The 18,367-nt window shown below is 45.7% G+C and overlaps 1 protein-coding gene across 6 annotated transcripts in view; it reads left to right on the top strand.

Moving 5' to 3' along the window:
• Nucleotides 1-10,185, top strand: part of KCNK10 (potassium two pore domain channel subfamily K member 10) — a 155,335-nt gene extending 145,150 nt beyond the window's left edge. For all 6 annotated transcript variants that reach the window (XM_033950838.1, XM_033950837.1, XM_033950840.1 and 3 more), the window contains 2 exons: nt 7,250-7,392; nt 8,338-10,185. In XM_033950838.1, coding sequence (XP_033806729.1) covers nt 7,250-7,392; nt 8,338-8,961 — 767 coding nt within the window. In that variant the 3' untranslated portion in view covers nt 8,962-10,185. The remainder of the gene's footprint in view (nt 1-7,249; nt 7,393-8,337) is intronic.
• The last annotated feature ends 8,182 nt before the right edge of the window (nt 10,186-18,367 follow it).

Raw genomic sequence — 18,367 nt, forward strand, 5'->3', positions numbered from 1 at the left:
AACTGCCAGTGTTCTGGAGTAGTATCAAAGCTACATCGCATCCAAACTACGCCTATACACCCCTAACCGCTCCCTCCGCTCCAAAGCAGAACAAAGACTCGGCATTCCTGCAGGGAGATCCCTCCGAATGAGTACGGCGTACAAAAGATCCTACAGCCATTTCCTACCTCAGCTATGGAACAGACTGTCCACACAGATCAGGTCGCTAGACTCACTAATGACCTTCTGCAGAGCAGTAAAGACCTTCCTCTTCCGCCATTAAAAACTGCCTCCTCAATAGACTTCTCCTAGTACTCTTCGCTATGACCAGTCTGGTCTCTAGAACAAGCTCTATTATTGCTAACTGTATTCTATTTGTTGTCATGACTAGTCTGTCTTCAAATGATTGCGAATGCCTACTTGTAACCCGTTCTGAGCTTCTGGGAGAACAGGATAGAAATTTAAATAAATAAGAACATAAGAAGTTGCCTCCGCTGAGGCAGAGCAGAGGTCCATCTCACCCAGCGGTCCGCTCCCGCGGCGGCCCATCAGGCCTATTGCCTGAGCAGTGGTCCCTGACTATTTCTATAACCTACCTCTACTCCTATCTGTACCCCTCAATCCCTTTGTCCTCTAGGAACCTATCCAAACCTTCTTTGAAGCCCTGTAACGTGCTCCGGCCTATCACAGCCTCCGGAAGTGCGTTCCATGTATCCACCCCCCTCTGGGTGAAAAAGAACTTCCTGGCGTTTGTTCTAAACCTTTCCCCTTTCAATTTCTCCGAGTGCCCCCTTGTACTTGTGGTTCCCCATAATTTGAAAAATCTGTCCCTGTCTACTTTTTCTATGCCCTTCAGGATCTTGAAGGTTTCTATCATGTCTCCTCTAAGTCTCCGCTTCTCCAGGGAGAACAGCCCCCAACTTTTTCAGTCTGTCAGTATATGAGAGATTTTCCATACCCTTTATCAGCTTAGTTGCTCTTCTCTGGACTGTATTTGCTGCTTGATGTATTCTGACTAGAAGCCATGAAGGAGCATTTACTGGGTGCTTTAAAAGGCAGCCAGAGAAACAGACACACTGCAATCGTGTGTTAAGAAACATGAATAAACCCAAGAAATACACAATAAACCCATGTGTTCCATGTTTTCCACTGAGCCCAAAAGAGCAGTAAAGACTGGAATAATCTATATAATAAAATGCTAGCCCACGCACGCGAACTCGCGACAACCGTGTTCCCTGATCCCTTTTCTGTCGGGATATGGCCGCACGAGTGCGCATGCGCGCGTATTACCTCACAAAGGCGGCGAGCTCCGACACCAACAGCAGCGCCACTGCGATCGGGAAAGCACAGCACAGCCGGCGACTCCCCCCTCCCGCCCTCACTCACTGCCAAAACCACCACCTCCTCCTTCTCGCCGGCTCACCCGCTTTTAAATGAAGAGAACGCTGGCTTTGCTGTCTTCTGTCCACTGCGGGCCGCCCTCTCTGACTACTTCCTCTTTCCGCTAGGGTTGGCCGCAGTGGATAGAAGACGCCGAAGCCAGCAGCTGTAACCGCCGATATCCGTTCCTCCAGCGGAGGGGGGGGTGTCTGGGAGGAGAGGGATCGCGGCCACTCAGCGCCCCTACCGAGGAGCCCAGCAACTTTCCACTGCCTGGGACCCCGACTCATTTGCCGCCCCCCTCCCTCTTCCCTTACCGCGGCCCCGACTGGCGATTTAAGCAGCGTGTCCAGCAATCTTCACACGCTGCTTCGGGCCCTTCTACTGCCCTGATTTGCTCCGGACGTGCCAAAGTAAATCAGGCCAGTAGAAGGACCCGAAGCAGCGTGTGAAGACTGCTGGACACGCTGCTTGAATCGCCATGTGTAATTGGGCCTGCGGGAAAGGAAGGGGGTAGATGAAATGCTAATGCAAGCACAGGGAACTGGTGTGGGGGGAGGGAAATGGAGGGGGAGGGAATGCTGCTTTGGACAGACAGACAGAGGGAGGAAGGGAGACAGAAAGAAAAGAAGAAAGACACAGGGGCAGGTGCACAGGGAACTGGTGTGGGGGGAGAAAAATGGAGGGGGAGGGAATGCTGCTTTGGACAGACAGACAGAGGGAGGAAGGGAGACAGAAAGAAAAGAAGAAAGACACAGGGGCAGGTGCACAGGGAACTGGTGTGGGGGGAGGGAAATGGAGGGGGAGGGAATGCTGCTTCAGACAGACAGACAGAGGGAGGAAGGGAGAAAGAAAAGCAGACACGGGCAGGTGCACAGGGAACTGGTGTGGGGGAAGGGAAATGGAGGGGGAGGGAATGCTGCTTCGGACAGACAGACGGAGGAAGGGAGACAGAAAGAAAAGAAGAAAGACACAGGGGCAGGGAGATATACAGAAAGATAAACAGACAAAGGGGGCCAGGGACAGAGACAGACAGAAAGAAAGACAGCAGGAGTCGTGTCAGGAGGGGTGCGGGATGCGGCAGAAGGAACTTTTCCAATGGGTGCAACTGGGCGACTGTCGGGAACCTCTGATCAGGGGCAGAGCAAGGTAAGTGTATCATAGGGATAAGAAGGAGAAGAGTGGGAGAAAAAGGAAGGGACGCCTACTGCTGGACAGGGGGAGAAGGAAAGAGGTGCTGATGGACAGGGGGGAGGTAAAACAAAGGGAGAAGGGCTGCTGCTGCATAAGGAGAGCAGTGAAGGGGTGGTGGTGGACACAGGGGAGGTAAAAGGAAGGGAGAATGGACAGGGGGAGCAGGCAAGGGGTGGTGATGGACAGCCAAGGAAAAAGAAAGGCAGAAAGAAAGAAAGCGGCTAAGGAGAGAGAGAGAAAGAAATAAAGAGAGACACACACACATATATTCTAGAACCCATTAATGTAACGGGCTATAAGACTAGTTATACTATAAAAGACCTACCAGCGTGTCTTTATATTCTGAATAGCATTCAATAAATCCAAAACTCATTAATTTAAAAAAAAAAAAAAACAACACATTTTTATAAAGCTTGCCAAAACTTCTTTGCATTACAAAAAATTGCCACCAGTTAAGCAGAAAATCATTGAATTTGGAATTGCCACCTTCAAGAAGGCGGAAATGGTGAAAGAGTGGCTATTGTGGGAGGGCAATTTTTTGTCGTAATGAAATGTTGACAACTTTACAAAGATGCAATTTCATTTTTGAGTCGTGCTTTTTTGAATTGATGACTTTTGAATTTATAGAATGACAATTATTCAGAATATACAGAAAGAAACTGTAATTACATTGCCGTCCTTGTTCAATCCATCATCCTCTCCAGACTAGACTACTGTAATTCCATCTACCTAAGTCTAACTAAAAAAAGTCTTCAAAGACTTCAACTAATTCAGAACATTGCGGCCAAGTTGATCTTCGCAAAATGCAAATTTGATCATGTTTCTCAACTTTTGTCCAAACTCCACTGGCTCCCAATAATTTCTAGGGTTCATTTTAAATGTGCCTGCCTAGCTTTTAAGATCCTACATGGCATCCTCCCTCCCCTAATCCCACACTCTTAGAACTCCTCGAGTCCTGACACCACCAGGTCCACCCAAAAACTTAAACTATCCTTCCCCTCGCTAAAAGGTATCCTCTATGCGGGAAAATTGGGAAAATCTCTCTTCTTCAGAATCACAGGGCTTTGGAATACAGTGTTCCCCCGGTTGTTCGCGGTTCCGGTCATTTGCGGTATTTTACGACTACGAACCGCCGACAAGAAGAGGGCAGCGGGGGAAGCAGGAGAGAGCAGCCAGAGCGCCGTGAGTGCAGGAAATCACTCGCGGTACGCTCCGACCGCCTCTTCCTGCACGAAGTCGGGCCTTATCCAATCCGTAGCTGCTTTGACACGCAGCTCCCAATTGGATAAGGCCCGACTTCGTGCAGGAAGAGGCAGTCGGAGCGTACCGTGAGTGATTTCCTGCACTCACGGCGCTCCGGCTGCTCTCCCGCTGCCCTCTTCAGGCTCCCCCCATAAAAAAACATATTTGTGGTTTTTCGAGATTCACATGGGTTCCTGGAACGGAACCCCCGCGAATCTCGGGGGAGCACTGACATCTTACTTCCCCATTACGGAATCAGGGCTCCTTCCAACTAATCCGTAAGCACCTGAAAACTAGGCTTTTCACAAAAATGTAATGCTCTCCTCCCCCTGTACTCAACCTCCAAACCCAATATGTTATTTCTTCCTATATTAAACTCTTGTAAACCGTGACGAGCTCTATAATTATGGAGAGGATGCGGTATATAAACTTAAAGTTTAGTTTAGTATAATGCAAGGGCTGATTGAAAAGTAATAAGACTGCCTCTGGTTTTCTTTCCAAGAAGTAGGCGTGGCAACTCTGTGCTGGTTCTTCTGAAGAGGCGTCCGGGGCGGTGGCGCCCCTCTCCCACTCTTTCCCCGATCCCGCCTGCGTTGCGCACCCCCCTTCCCTCTGGTTGAAGTTGTTGCTCGCGGTGGTCAACCACGTGTTCCTTGCGCCCCCGTTGGCTTTCCCTCCGACATCACTTCCTTTGTGCGGCACTCGGAAGTGACGCCAGCAGGAGAGCTGACGGGTTCGCGAAGATCACGTGGTTGACCACCATGAACAACTTCAACTAGAGGGAAGGGGGGGGGCACTCTTGTGGAAGGCAGGAATGGGAATAGGCGTGGGAGGGGGGCGGAGAGGATGAGGGGTTTCAGTACCCCACCAACATGATGCCCTGGGCGGACCGCTCCCCTCCCCTCCCCCTTACTTACGCCACTGCTCACAATGAAGGTGAGAAACAGAGAGAGATGGATGAGCGATCAGAGGATGAAAAAGCAGTGTAATGATGTGGTTTATAATGTGATAGATTTTGTTAAGTCCTGTCTGGTCGGTGTCAAAATATTTCATCCGTTTAACTTGAAAGGTCTTACATTCCTGGATTGCTTTAAAATCTCCTTTCTGTATTCTAACCATAAGGTCGTTGATGCACTGCTTTGCTCTTGCAAAGTGCTTTCTCACAGAAGTTTCACTCTGGTTAGCTTTGGCTTTTTTTAATTATTATTTTATTTCTAATTTATACCTTTAATTACAAGTTAAAGCATTTGTGTAAGCCCATCCATTCTGCCCATCCACAGCATCCACTCTCCCCTCCTCTCCCTTTAGGCTAAGGCCAGAGGCTTAAGACAAGAATCGTCACAAAGCTAACCAGGGTAACTATTTCTTCCGTATGGTCTCCTCTATTTTGTTTAGGCCCAGCTCCTATTATATTGTGGTCTAAAGAAGAGATTGAGTTCTCTTTTGAATATCTATCTATCAGAAAAAATATTCAAAAGGGCTATTGTGGTGTACAGTGGGATTGGGGTGGATTTTGAAGGCTTCCCCATACAATATAAGGGGGTTGTTGTGAGATGTTTGGGTTTTGAAAAGCTTTCATTCGGGGAGGAGGGCATCCGCACATGCGATTATGCCATGGGTGCGTGATATCATTGCGTTGTATCCACGCATGCGCGGATGTCCTGCCCAACGAGAGCAGGCAGCGGTGGGTGGGGTCAGGGGTGGGACAGAGTGGGATTGGGGCATAGCGGGCAGGGATGGGTGGGGACTGGGTGGGCCTGGGGGGTGGGTCTAGGGGTCCGGTAACCCTATCCTAGGGTGTCCCACTGCTTTGCTGGGATGTCTGTGTGGCCGGTCTACTAAGAATGCTGGACTCTCCTACATCCCTGTGCGGTTTTGTTTTGGATATGGGTTTGTGTTTTTTTTCCCCAAAATGATTCAGAAAGATAGACGCACTGAGTGCAGACACATCAATTTTTGAAAAAAACACGGTAGATGTCTTGCAGTTTTGAAAATGGGCATGTTTGGTACCGGATTTTTGCGCTTCTTCCCCAAGACGTCTAAACTCAGATTTAAACATTGTATCGAAAATGTCCCTCTACCTGAGTTCATAATTCAAAAGGGGCCTGGCAACCCTCTTACTACGCTATTGGGTGTACTATTTACCCCTGTGCGTTGCAAAAAATAAAAAATGATAGGAATCGATACAGGAAAGTCGGCATGCCTAACTTTTTTTTTTTTTTTTTTTTAATATTTTATTTATAAATTTTTCATTCTTACAATATTTTAATTGTACATATAAACTTCGAATAATGCATGAAAAATTGTGATTACAAATAATTCAATTATCAGATAAGATATATCCCTCCCATTTTTCCAATACTTAAAACCATATAATATACATTCCCTTCCCCTCCCCATTCTAATATAATCATTATTGTGATGTTTTATTTATTAATTTTATATTCTTACATCAATTAATTCACATATAATGTAATTAATTATTTTATAACATTTGTAATTACATTCTATATATCATATCATAAATAGTAAATCCAAAAATTATATAAGTCCCTCCCCATTCCTATATATCTATTATAAATGTGCTAAGAAATCTAATCAGTAGAATAATTTGTCAATGGTTGCCAAATTTTCATGAAATTATGAAGATTCCCATGTTGTAATGCTATTACTTTTTCCATTTTATAGATATGACAGACAGAATTCCACCAGAATGTATAATTTAATTTGGTGTAGTCCTTTCAGTTTTGAGTTATTTGTTGCATGGCGACTCCTGTCAATATTAATAGCAGCTTATTATTATTTGCTGAGATCGGACTCTGAGTTCTCATGGCATGCCTAACTTAGATGCCAGCATCTATACCAGCTTTCAACAGGCGTTATTTTGTCACCCCAAGTTAAGTGCGGAAATCGGCACCCTTTATAGACTCCTGTTAAGCAATTATTTTTTTTTCTGGCACTGAATTTTGAGTGCCAATTATTGAATTCCCTCCTTTATGTCAGTGGCATAGCCAGATTTTGGGCAGGCCTGAGCCCAAAGTGGACAGGCATCTCTCTCCCTTTTCCTCCCTTCCCATACCCAACTCATTCAACCTTTCTTTCTCTCCCTCCCTCTCTTCCCAGCCTGGGCAGCATTTTCAGGTCACTGGCCGTGGTTCCTACATGCTTCCGGTAAATGCATCAGAAGGAAGACTTTCAGGTCAATCACCAGCAGCCTGTGGCTGCTAGGTGGGCAGGTTGGCCTTTGCCCAAACTGGCAGGCCAGGCCCACCCTGTGGATACACCCCTGCCTTATATAGAAATTGCTACAGGATGGGAGAAGGGTCTAGGGGAAATCCACATGATGTTATGGGATGAGCTAGGTGCCGAAAGTAGACGACAGATGATATAGACAGCATGCACAATCGACATTACCAGAATTCTGCTTTGCTAACAAAATGTGTTACTGTTTCAGGTGGAAACATCGAAATTAATTATCGGACATGGTACAAGCCTCTAGTTTGGTTCTGGATTCTAGTTGGCCTTGCGTATTTTGCTGCTGTGCTCAGTATGATTGGAGACTGGCTTCGAGTCATATCCAAGAAAACCAAAGAAGAGGTATCCTATGTCTGAGGATCTTTTTATTCAGTCACGTGCTAAAGGGAGGGAGATGAAGTGTCCAGTAGGGATGGAGGCAACCAAATCCATGATTCCTTGAGATTGTACAGTATTGGCTCGATTTCTTTGATCGTCGTGCAATCCCGTTGGCGATGCCTCTCCTTTTCCATTGCGTTCAGTGATCCAGTTTGGTGTTGGTGCTGATTCCTTCCTTCCAGGGACTCTGTGAGTCAGATTTCATGAGTCAGATTTCATAGAGTTAATATTTTCAGCACAAACTGAGTGATTATTTGTTGACTCTCCAGCCCAGGAACATCAAAATAAGCTCTGAGAGTCCACAGCTTCCATAAAGTAAGGAAAGCCTTGCGTACTATCATATCAACTTGTTTCTGCATAGTCAGATTCTGATCTAAAATAACTCCCAATATTTTAACCGAAGAACATATCTGTCCTTAATGTGTTTTTCCCCCACAATGCATGGAGATTAACTCTTTATTATGTAACTGTGAATAAGACAGCTTGCTTTAAACCTCACAAGCTATGTTATTCATGGAAAGAACACCTCAAGAGTTATTTTCCTCACTGGTAACATCGGGGGTACTAACGAGTTGCCCGATAGTCCCTGGGAGCAACTTAAAGGGGACCAGTGCATTCAAAATGTCCTCCCTCAACTCCATGATTCTTCTTTCAAGAAATCCCCACTTGTACTCCTCCCGGGGTGTCTCCGTTATGGGTAGTGGGGAAGGGAGGCAGGAGAGACATGCAGGCACTTCTGCTTGTGGCTTTTGGCTTCAGAACTGCAGCCTTAACCCCCCTAACAATGGTCTTGTGAAGGGAGATGGTGATAGAAAAGAGTTGAAAGGAAGGAAAAAGCTAGGGATGAAATGAAGTAAGAAGCAAGCCTTTGATGCTTGACCTTGTCTTCTGTATGTTTTTACGATCTAGGTTGGTGAGATAAAAGCCCATGCCGCAGAGTGGAAAGCCAACGTAACAGCAGAATTCCGAGAGACCCGGCGGCGAATGAGCGTGGAGATCCACGACAAGCTACAGAGGGCAGCCACCATCCGCAGCATGGAGCGCCGGCGCCTGGGCCTCGATCAGAGGGCACACTCCCTGGACATGCTTTCCCCGGAAAAGCGTTCTGTCTTTGCCGAGCTCGAAGCGGGCCGCTTCAAAGCCTCATCTCAGGAAAGCATCAACAACCGGCCCAACAACCTGCGCTTGAAGGGGACAGAGCAGCTCAGCAAGCACGGGCAGGGGGCATCGGAGGACAACATCGTCAACAAGTTTGGCTCCTCCTCCACCACCTCTTGCTCCAAGCTGATGAAACGGAAAAACAAGGACCTGAAGAAAAACATCCCCGAAGACGTGCGCAAGATCTACGAGTCCTTCAGGCATTATGCGGGTGATGAGGAGAAAAAGGAAGACGAGACAGAAAAAATGTGCAATTCAGAGACTGGCACCTTATCTGACTTAATCCAGCACGCAGAGCTGCAGAATGGGTCGGTGCCTATGGAAACCAAAGACGGGGAACACGAGAACAAAGCTTTACTTGAAGATAGAAACTGAATAAAATAGACTCTTGGCGAAATAAATGGATCTACGCGGTCCTCTTTTTGATGAAATGTCAAGACATGTGCCTTAGACAGACTTTTGATTCAACAGGAACTAGAAAACATCGAAGACTTTTTATTCACTGTGCCATACGAGGATCGAAAATTTGCTCTGCCGAAACATATCAGAAACAGAGTGCGTGGGGAACGGTGATAGAAGATGCTTCAAGGGATGTCAGCGTGCATGGAAGGTTGCCATGGTGAACGGGAGATGGAAGGGTTGCCATGGCAATACAACTGGATGGCTATCCCACCAGGGCATAGTGGTTGCAGCAAGTTGAGAAGTGCATGTATGGTGAACAAATTCGATGGCGCTCAGCGAGTCAGATAATGCTCATTTTACCTTGGCACGTGAAACAGACTTCATTTTTTTAAAAAAACTTTACTAATCGGATGCATCATCTTTCTGACCTCCAAAATCAGCTTCAGGCTGACATGACATCAGCACGTCACATCATGAATGTTTGATCACTTTCATCTTAAAAAAAATAAAAAAAAACAAAAAAAAAACACACCACTGTGGACATTACCCTAAACCAATGTCGTAATGACATTTTAAAGCAAAAATTCATGTTTTTCAAAGAACGTTGAACATGAACCCGCTACTGTTGTGGAAAAAAGACTGATTGTTTCTTTGATTTTTTAAAGGGGCAACTTTACTGATTGCGTTAATGAGTGGGTGATTTTTTTTTTCTTTTTAAAGTAAATTACTGTTGACATTTTATGTTGCTGAAGAAATTCCAGTTTTAGTGCTATAATGCTGAAAAAGGGAGCCAGCTGCATGCATGAAGCCCAGTTCTTGCAGGAAGACTTTTTATTTTTTTTAATTGTTAAATGAATTTCAGGCTTCAAAGCTTTCTAGTAAAATCATGGTCATGTTACAATCTCAGGGCTCTGTGTCCCTTTGGTGGATTAAGGGTTAAGTAGAAGCTGAATCTATGTTGCATTGTACAATACTCAAAAGATAACAGCAAAGAACAAAAACAATCCCCACATAAATGAGTTTCACCAACATGTTTTAAGTGCTTAGAGCTTAAGTGCCATCATATTTTCTAACTTTTCTAAGGACTATTTTACAAATTTTTATTTACTTATATTTTTGCTTTCTTGGTTTGCACTGCTTTGGAAGACCCTTTCCTCCATAGGATCTGAAATGGCGCTAAATTTCAAATAATAAAAATGAAACTGACTGAAATGCTGCTTTGAATTTGTCATTATCTGTAAATCCAAAAATGAACTGCGCAGGGATTGCATCACTGGGATTATAGTAAACAATGGCGAAAATGTATTCCATAGGAGGGGGTGCTGGAAAGTTCTCAGCTCGACCAGACGACTTCCTAAATTCTGAGCGTTATTTGTAGCTGAAAAGAGTGTTATTTTATTTCATTAAGGGCCTATTTTACTAAGCTGCGATAGCGTTTTTAGCGCACGCAGGATTTTAGCTACGCGTCTAGAACCAACGCCAGCTCAATGATGGCATTAAGGTCTAGTGCACGCGGCAATTCAGCGTGCGTTAAGCGCACGCTAAAACCGCTATCGCAGCTTAGTAAAAGGAGCCCTAAGTGGCAATCTGCAGAACCGAAATTCTCTGTTATGACACTGTTTCAGATCATTGATTCAACCGTGTCCACGTCATTCTCTTCTTGGTTGGGCTGAGAACTTTTCAGCACCCCCCCTTGCAGTGTGAAGAGTTTCAGTTTCCGGTAACCAGAGCTGAGATTGTGATGTCATAATGCCTCATTCCACCAATAAGAGCCAACCTCATCAGTGATGTCACAATGGCTTCATTGTCCTGTACTTGGCTCATTTTTATTACATACGAAGGGGTGCTGAAAAGTTCTCAGACCAACCAACCAACTTCCTAAATTTTGAGCGTTATTTTGCCACTGTAGCTGAAAAGAGTGTTTTCTTATTTCATTTTGTGCCAATTTGCAGAAAACAAAATTCTTTTTTGACATTGTTTCAGATCATTGATTAAACCATATCCATGTCATTCTTTTCTTGCTTGGGCTGAGACTTTTTCCAGCAACCAGTGTGAAGAGTTTCAGTTTCCGGTAACCAGAGCTGAGATTGTGATGTCATAATGCCTCATTCCACCAATAAGAGCCAACCTCATCAGTGATGTCACAATGGCTTCATTGTCCTACACTTGGCTCACTTTTATTACCTAAGAGGGGGGTGCTGAAACATTCTCAGCCCAACCACTTCCTAAATTTTGCCACTGTAAAGAGCGTTCTCTTATTTCGTTAAGTGCCAATTTGCAGAAACGAAATTCTGTTTTGTGACATTGTTTCAGATCATTGATTGAACCTAACCACGTCATTCTCTTCTTGGTTGGGCTGAGAACTTTTCAGCACCCCCTCATATCAGTTCAGTTTTTAGGCACAATGCTTATCAATCTTTTCCTGGGGGGCAAACCTAGCCAGTTGGGTTTTTGGTACCACAAGGACTACATATGAGAAATTGTCATACAATGGAGGAATGGTGCGTGCAAATTATCTCATGCATATTCATTGTGGTACAAACCTAACCTGGCTAGGTGTACCTCCAGTAGAGGGTTGAGAATCAGTCCTGTACAGCAGTGTTCTTCAACCACCGGTCCATGGACCAGTGCCGGTCCACAGAAATTTCCTGCCGGTCCACAGGGCCAGTATGTGCATCAGGCCCAAAACAGTGTTCTTCAACCGCAGGTCCATGGTGCGATCGATGCGGCGTTATCTTCGAGCCAGCTCCCTCTTCCTAACTGATTCAGTGCACAAAGCCACGGGCAGTGGCTCCTACAGGCATCCTGCGCCTGAACTGGAAGCCTTCTCTCTGACGTTGCAACGTCAGAGGGAAGGCTTCCAGATGAGGCACGGGACGTGCAAGGTGCAATTAGTACTATTATGGGGGCGGGGTCTGGGGTGGAGATGGGCGGGGTCTGGCCCTCGACTTAGCCCAGTGTTCCTCAACTGCCGGTCCATGGACCGATGCCGGTCCACAGAATAATTATTTTATTTCTGCTGGTCCATAGGTGTAAAAAGGTTGAAAAACACTGCTGTAGAGGAAGGGAAGGCAGGGAAGATTTGATATAGGCACGAAAATAATTGAAATGTATTAATGTACATGAAACAAACCCTGTCCAAAGGAAAGGAAGCTGTCGATGAAGCTAGGGGATTTGATAAGGAAGTGCAAGGAGAGAGATTGAAAATCAATGTCAGGAACTATTTCTTCATGGAAAGAGTGGTGGACATAGTGGCATAGCAAGGGTGGGCGGGAGGCAAACCGCCCCTGGCGCCTTCTTGGCGGGGGCCCTGGCACATCTCCGCCCCCCCCACGTCATGATTGCGCCCTCCCTTCCCCACTCCTTTGTACCTCTTTAAAATCTTCGCCAGCCCGAGCCTGGCTCCCACTTCTGGGTGGCGGGGCCAGGACGTGACGTCGGAGGGAAGCCAACGCCAGCGCGAGCAGCAGGCTAGGAGGCTGCTTGCGCTGGTGAAGATTTAAAGGGGTACAGGGCTGGGAAGGGAGGGCCTGAGTGTGACGTAGGGGCACAGAAGGAGCAGGGGGGTTGGCGCGGAAGAGAGGAAGGCACTGGGGGAGGGGCACAACCGCCCTGGGCGCCTCCTACCCTCGCTACGTCACTGGGTGGATGCTTAGAATGTCCTCCCAGAGGAGGCAGAGACTAAAACAGTGATGGGATTCAACAAGCTTGAGAATAAACACAGAGGATTCCTTATAGGACCTTTCCTAAGGCGCGCTAATCGTTTTAGTGAGCGCTAAATGCTAACGCAGCCATAGAATATAATGGACACGTTAGTGTTTATCACGGCTTGCGCGCCTTAGTGAAAAGACCCCTTAATGTCAAGCGGAGGGGAACGCAAGCCCTGAGCGCTTCAGCTCAAAGCAGCCGTGAAATGACTTTTGTCTTTCGAAGAAGCCTTGGGCTGGGGCGTAACGCAGCATCTAAATTCCTAAGGTCTCCGACTCTGCAGCCATCTCCTTGCTTTCGCTTAAGGTTACCAGACGTATGGATTTCCCCGGACATGTCTGGGGGGGGGGGGGTCTGGATGACTTTTCAAAACCCGGCACTTTGTCTGGAGTTTTGTAAGGCCTCCTCAAATCGCGTCGGGAAGGGAGGAAATCCGCGCACGCGCGGATGCCACGTGATGACATCGCGCGCACATGCACGTGACATCATAGTGTGGCATGCGAGGACTTCCTCCCTGTCTGACAAGAGCAGGCAGCGGGGGGCGGGTTTAGGGTGGGGATGGAGGCGGGTCTAGGGGGGTCCAGATTTTCCGATTGGAAAATCTGGCAACCCTACTTTTGCTTCCCTGTTGATTATTTTAGCTCTTTTCCCCTATTGACGTACGATTGTACAACGCTTCGCTTGTTATTCAGAAAAGTGGTCTATCAAATCTGAATAAACATAAAGACAGAAAGGGGGAGTGGTATTAACTCAGAAAGTGGCAGATACAAAAGCATGAGGTTGGGGGGGGGAGAGGGGTGAATTATTTGAATAGACTCGATGGTCCATTTTGCCTTCTAGCTGGAATTCTGACTTCCACCTCTTCATCCTTTCCTGGTCGATTCACACTGGCTTCCCATTAACCATCTCATTACCTTTAAAATTCTACTCCTAGTATTTAAAACCTTATCTACGAGCGAACCGCAATTTATAAATAGGATGCTTATTCCGTATAACACATCCCGCTCTCTTCGTTCTAAGGCCCAAGGACTACTCGCAGTCCCTTCCTTAAAAGGTATTGGCACTAGACATCATGATATGTTTTCAATAGTGGCCCCCCCAGGTCTGGAACTCCCTACCCCAATACATAAGAGATGAAAAAGACATTAGCCGTTTTAAAAATAATTTATAAACTTTTTTGTTTAAAGATGCTTTTAACCTCTGAATGGAATATATACAGTGCAGTAGACTCCCTACCAAAAATTAAAAAACAAAAGAAAGAAAAAATGGATTCCCCTCCTTATGTTTTTTCCCTCTATAGTTCTTTCCTTTCTTCAAAATTATTAATTTTGTAACTTTACCCCTTTACTCCCTTCGTATTCAGTCTTGTCTGTTTGTCTAACCCCCTTTTTTTCTAGCTAAATTTTTAAATTGTATGTTGTATGTTTACTTTGGATTTTACTGTAATTCGCTTAGTCAATTATGAATAAGCGATTCATCAAATTTCTAATAAACTTGAAACTTGATCTTATGCAAATTTTAGAAAATTGTTAAAAACTTGCTTATATGCTAAATTCTTATAACCAGGAAGTCTATGAAAATGTATCTTTATAGTTCACTGATGTTCAGCTTGTCTTATATAAATTGTTAACCGCAAGGATCCATAAGATTTTGCGGTATATAAATGTTATGTTATGTCATGTTATCATATACTATGGGGCCCCTTTACAAAGCTGTGGTAGCTAGGGTTACCAGACGAACGGATTTACCCGGGCATGGCCTCTTTTTAGAGGGCATGTCCGGATGGCTTTTCAAAACCTGGCTCTTTGTCCGGGTTTTGAAAAGCAGATCGCATCGGGAGATGGGTGGAACTGAGATGAGCAGGCTGAGGGGGGCGTGGCATGGACGTAATGAGGCGGGGATGGGTAGAACTGGGCGTGCCTGGGGGGCGGGTCTAACCCTAGTGGTTACGCTTCTGACATGGCAAATGCACCAAAGCCCTTTCAATTCATGTGGGCTTCAGGTAAATTTGCTGCGGGAGAAGGTGCTACTGCGGCTTTGTGAAACAGGCTCTGTGTTACTATGTTAGTTTGAGAAAGATTTGCATACGGTGGGTCTCCAATGTATGTCAATTTATCTTATGTATATTTATTGTACGTCTTTAAATCTGACTGGCTAGGTGTGGCTACAGGAGAGGGATGGAAAGCACTGTTTTAGAAATTAGGTAAATTGACAGCTGTAATCTCATCTGAAAACAGGATCTGGTGTTAGCAGAAGCGGAATCCATCAAACATGGCAAGTGCCTGGAAACTGTGGAGTGGAGGACTAGGGAGAGAAACTGGGGTGGGGGTTGTCTTACTCTTCCAATGAAATATTTTAATCATGAGGAAATGTCTGGGACAGTGTGTAAATCCCCGTAAACCATTAGTTCAGCAGGCCTATGTGATGGCTCGATGGAGACGGAAGCTCTCCAGTTTAAGGATGCCTCCTCCATTTATTTATTAAGATTTACATGTCGCCTGTCTGAAAAAAATTCAAGAGTAAGTTGAGCATAGGTGACAGACCATTACAGCAGTAGAAACAGTTAAATGACAATACTGTGTGCTACTTAACTTGTCAACACAACATGCAATAAGACATTAGACATCATAACATTTAAGCAAAGGTAGAACACAAAAAACAGACAACAAGACATGGGGGAAGCCACTGCTTGCCCTGGATCGGTAGCATGGAATGTTGCTACTCTTTGGGATTCTAGAATCTTGCTATTCTTTAGGATTCTGAATGGAATTTTGCTACTCCTTGGGGTTCCGGAATCTTTTGTTACTCTTTGGGATTCCAGAATCTTGCTATTCTTTAGGATTCTGAATAGAATATTCTACTCCTTGGGGTTCCGGAATCTTTTGTTACTCTTTGGGATTCCAGAATCTTGCTAGTCTTTAGGATTCTGAATGGAATGTTGCTATTCTTTGGGTTTTGGCCAGGTACTAGTGACCTGGATTGGCCACCGTGAGAACGAGCTACTGGGCTTGATGGACCATTGGTCTGACCCAGTAAGGCTATTCTTATGCTCTTATGAGTTAGAAAATAAGGGAGACTAAAGAAAGTCACACTTGAACTTAGAAAGGTGCATGAATAGAATCTCAGCTAGGGTAGGAGTGGATAAGAAAGTCCTGCTACAGTGTGTGTTCGGCTGGTGTTCATCCTTGTATGGGTGCAGCCAGCAAGTTAAGTGGTTCAACCATTAAAGGCTTGGGAGGAGACCCAAACTTTCTCCTGCTTCCTGATTAAATTTGAAGACACAGAAGGATTGCGAAGACCTACAAAAAGACATAAATACGCTCGAGGAATGGGCTTTGCGAAATGGCAAATGAGGTTCAACGTGGATAAGTGCAAGGTGATGCATGTTGGTAACAAAAATCATATGCAGTCCAGTGTTATACTCGGAGAGACCCCTCAGGAAAGAGACTTGGGAGTACTTGTAGACAAGTCAATGAAACCGTTCGCGCAATGCGCAGCGGCGGTGAAAAGGTCAAACAGAATGCTAGGAATGATTAAGAAGGGGTTCACAAACAGATCTGAAAAGGTTATTATGCCCCCACATGGAATACTGCGTCCAACACTGGTCACTGTACATGGAAAAGGACATCATACTACTCGAAAGGGTCCAGAGAAGAGCAACAAAAATGGTTAAGAGACTAGGGGAGTTGCCGTACAACGAGAGGCTAGAGAAACTGGGCCTTTTCTCCCTTGAGAAGAGAAGACTGAGAGGGGACATGACCCAAACATTCAAGATATTGAAGGGGATTGACTTAGTAGAGAAAGAGAGATTGTTCATCCTCTCCAAGGTGAAGAGAACGAGAGGGCACTTGCTAAAGTTAGAAGGGAAAAGATTCCGTACAAATGTAAGGAAGTTCTTCACCCAGAGAGTGGTAGAAATCTGGAACGCTCTTCCGGAGGCTGTTATAGGGGAAAGCACCCTTCAGGGATTCAAGACAAGGTGGGATAAGTTCCTACTGGAACAGAACATATGCAAGTAAGGCTAGACTCAAATAGGGCACTGGTCTTTGACCTAAGGGACTGCAGGGCACGATGGACTACTGGTCTGACCCAACAGCGGCAAATCTTATGTTCTTGAGTGAAGCCTCTCAAGGAGTGCATTAAAGAGATGGAGGCAGTGGTGATGTAAGGGGAGGGGGGTCTGTCTCAGGTGCCATCTTGGTGAGGGTTCAGGCAGCTGCCCTCCTTTACACATCCCTGCCCCTTTCCTGACCCTCCCCCACCATGCTTGCATTCTGCTTCCCTTCCCCCGCACTTCTGTAACATTCCTGGTACCAGCAGTAACCCTCAACCTGCTGTTGCACCAGCGTCGGCTCTTCCTCTGACGTCATTTCCTGTAACCCACGCCTGGGAAGTGACGTCAGAGGACGAGCCGATGCTGGCGTGGAAGCAGCTTGGGAGTTGCTGCTCACGACAGGAACGCCACAGAGGTACGGGGGAAGGAAAGCAGTGTGCGCGTAGCAGAAGGGGGCAGGGAAGGAGCGTGTGGAGATGGGGGACACCACTTCCCTGGGCACCTCTCATCCTCGCTTCGGTACTCTGGAGAAAGTTTGCCGACCAGTGACGTTCTTTGGAGAGCATATGGTTAGGGATACTCCTTGGGCGGACCATAGCATCTACTGCCTTGAATTAAGACACTGGAACGGCAGTGGAAATGAGTCCACAAGAGATCAGGCTGCTCTGTCTAGGCTCACATTTTAGCATGACGTACATGGAGGTTTTGTTGCACCTGTCTCGCACAAGCAAGACACTGCTGAGAACATTGTGCATTTTAAATCACAAAGCTGTTGCGTACATTGCAGAGGGAAGCTTAATGGCGCCTCCTAAGGCTGTGAAAACATTACTAGAACATTCAGCTCATTTCTGAACTGTGAATGAGACAAAGTAAAATCCAGTTTTCAGAGACACGCTGTCTACCTAGCCAGGTTTCCAAGATCTCCCACCTTTCTTGGGTACATAGGGGGAAATTCTCAAAACCACCTACAGCAAATTCTATAATGGCAATTACAGGGTAAAGGAGATGGGTCTTGTTATACTGCTTTTTCTGTGGGGTTACAATCAAAGCAGCTTACATATTTTAGACATAAGAACATAAGAATAGCCTCAATGGGTCAAGACCAGTAGCCCGTACTCACGGTGGCCAATCCAGGTCCCTAGTACATGGCCAAAACCCAAGGAGTAGCAACATTCCATTCAGAATCCTAAAGAATAGCAAGATTCCGGAATCCCAAAGAGTAACAAAAGATTCCGGAACCCCAAAAAGTAAGAAAAGATTCTGGAACCCCAAAGAGTAGCAACATTCCATTCAGAATCCTAAAGAATAGCAAGATTCTGGAATCCCAAAGAATAGCAAAAGATTCTGGAACCCCAAAGAGTAGCAACATTTCATGCTACCAATCAGTGGCTTCTTTCATGTCTGTCTCAATAACAGACTATGAACTTTTCCTCCAGGAACTTGTTCAAATCTTTCTTAAACCAACTACATTATCCGCTCTTACCACATCCTCAGGCAAAGCGTTCCAGAGCTTAACTATTCTCCGAGTGAAAAAATATTTCCTCCAATTGGTTTTAAAAGTATTTCCCTGTAACTTCATCGAGTGTCCCCTAGTCTTTGCAATTTTTGACGGCGTGA

This window comes from Geotrypetes seraphini, chromosome 7 (genome assembly GCF_902459505.1).
Source record: "Geotrypetes seraphini chromosome 7, aGeoSer1.1, whole genome shotgun sequence".
NCBI classification, from domain to species: domain Eukaryota; kingdom Metazoa; phylum Chordata; class Amphibia; order Gymnophiona; family Dermophiidae; genus Geotrypetes; species Geotrypetes seraphini.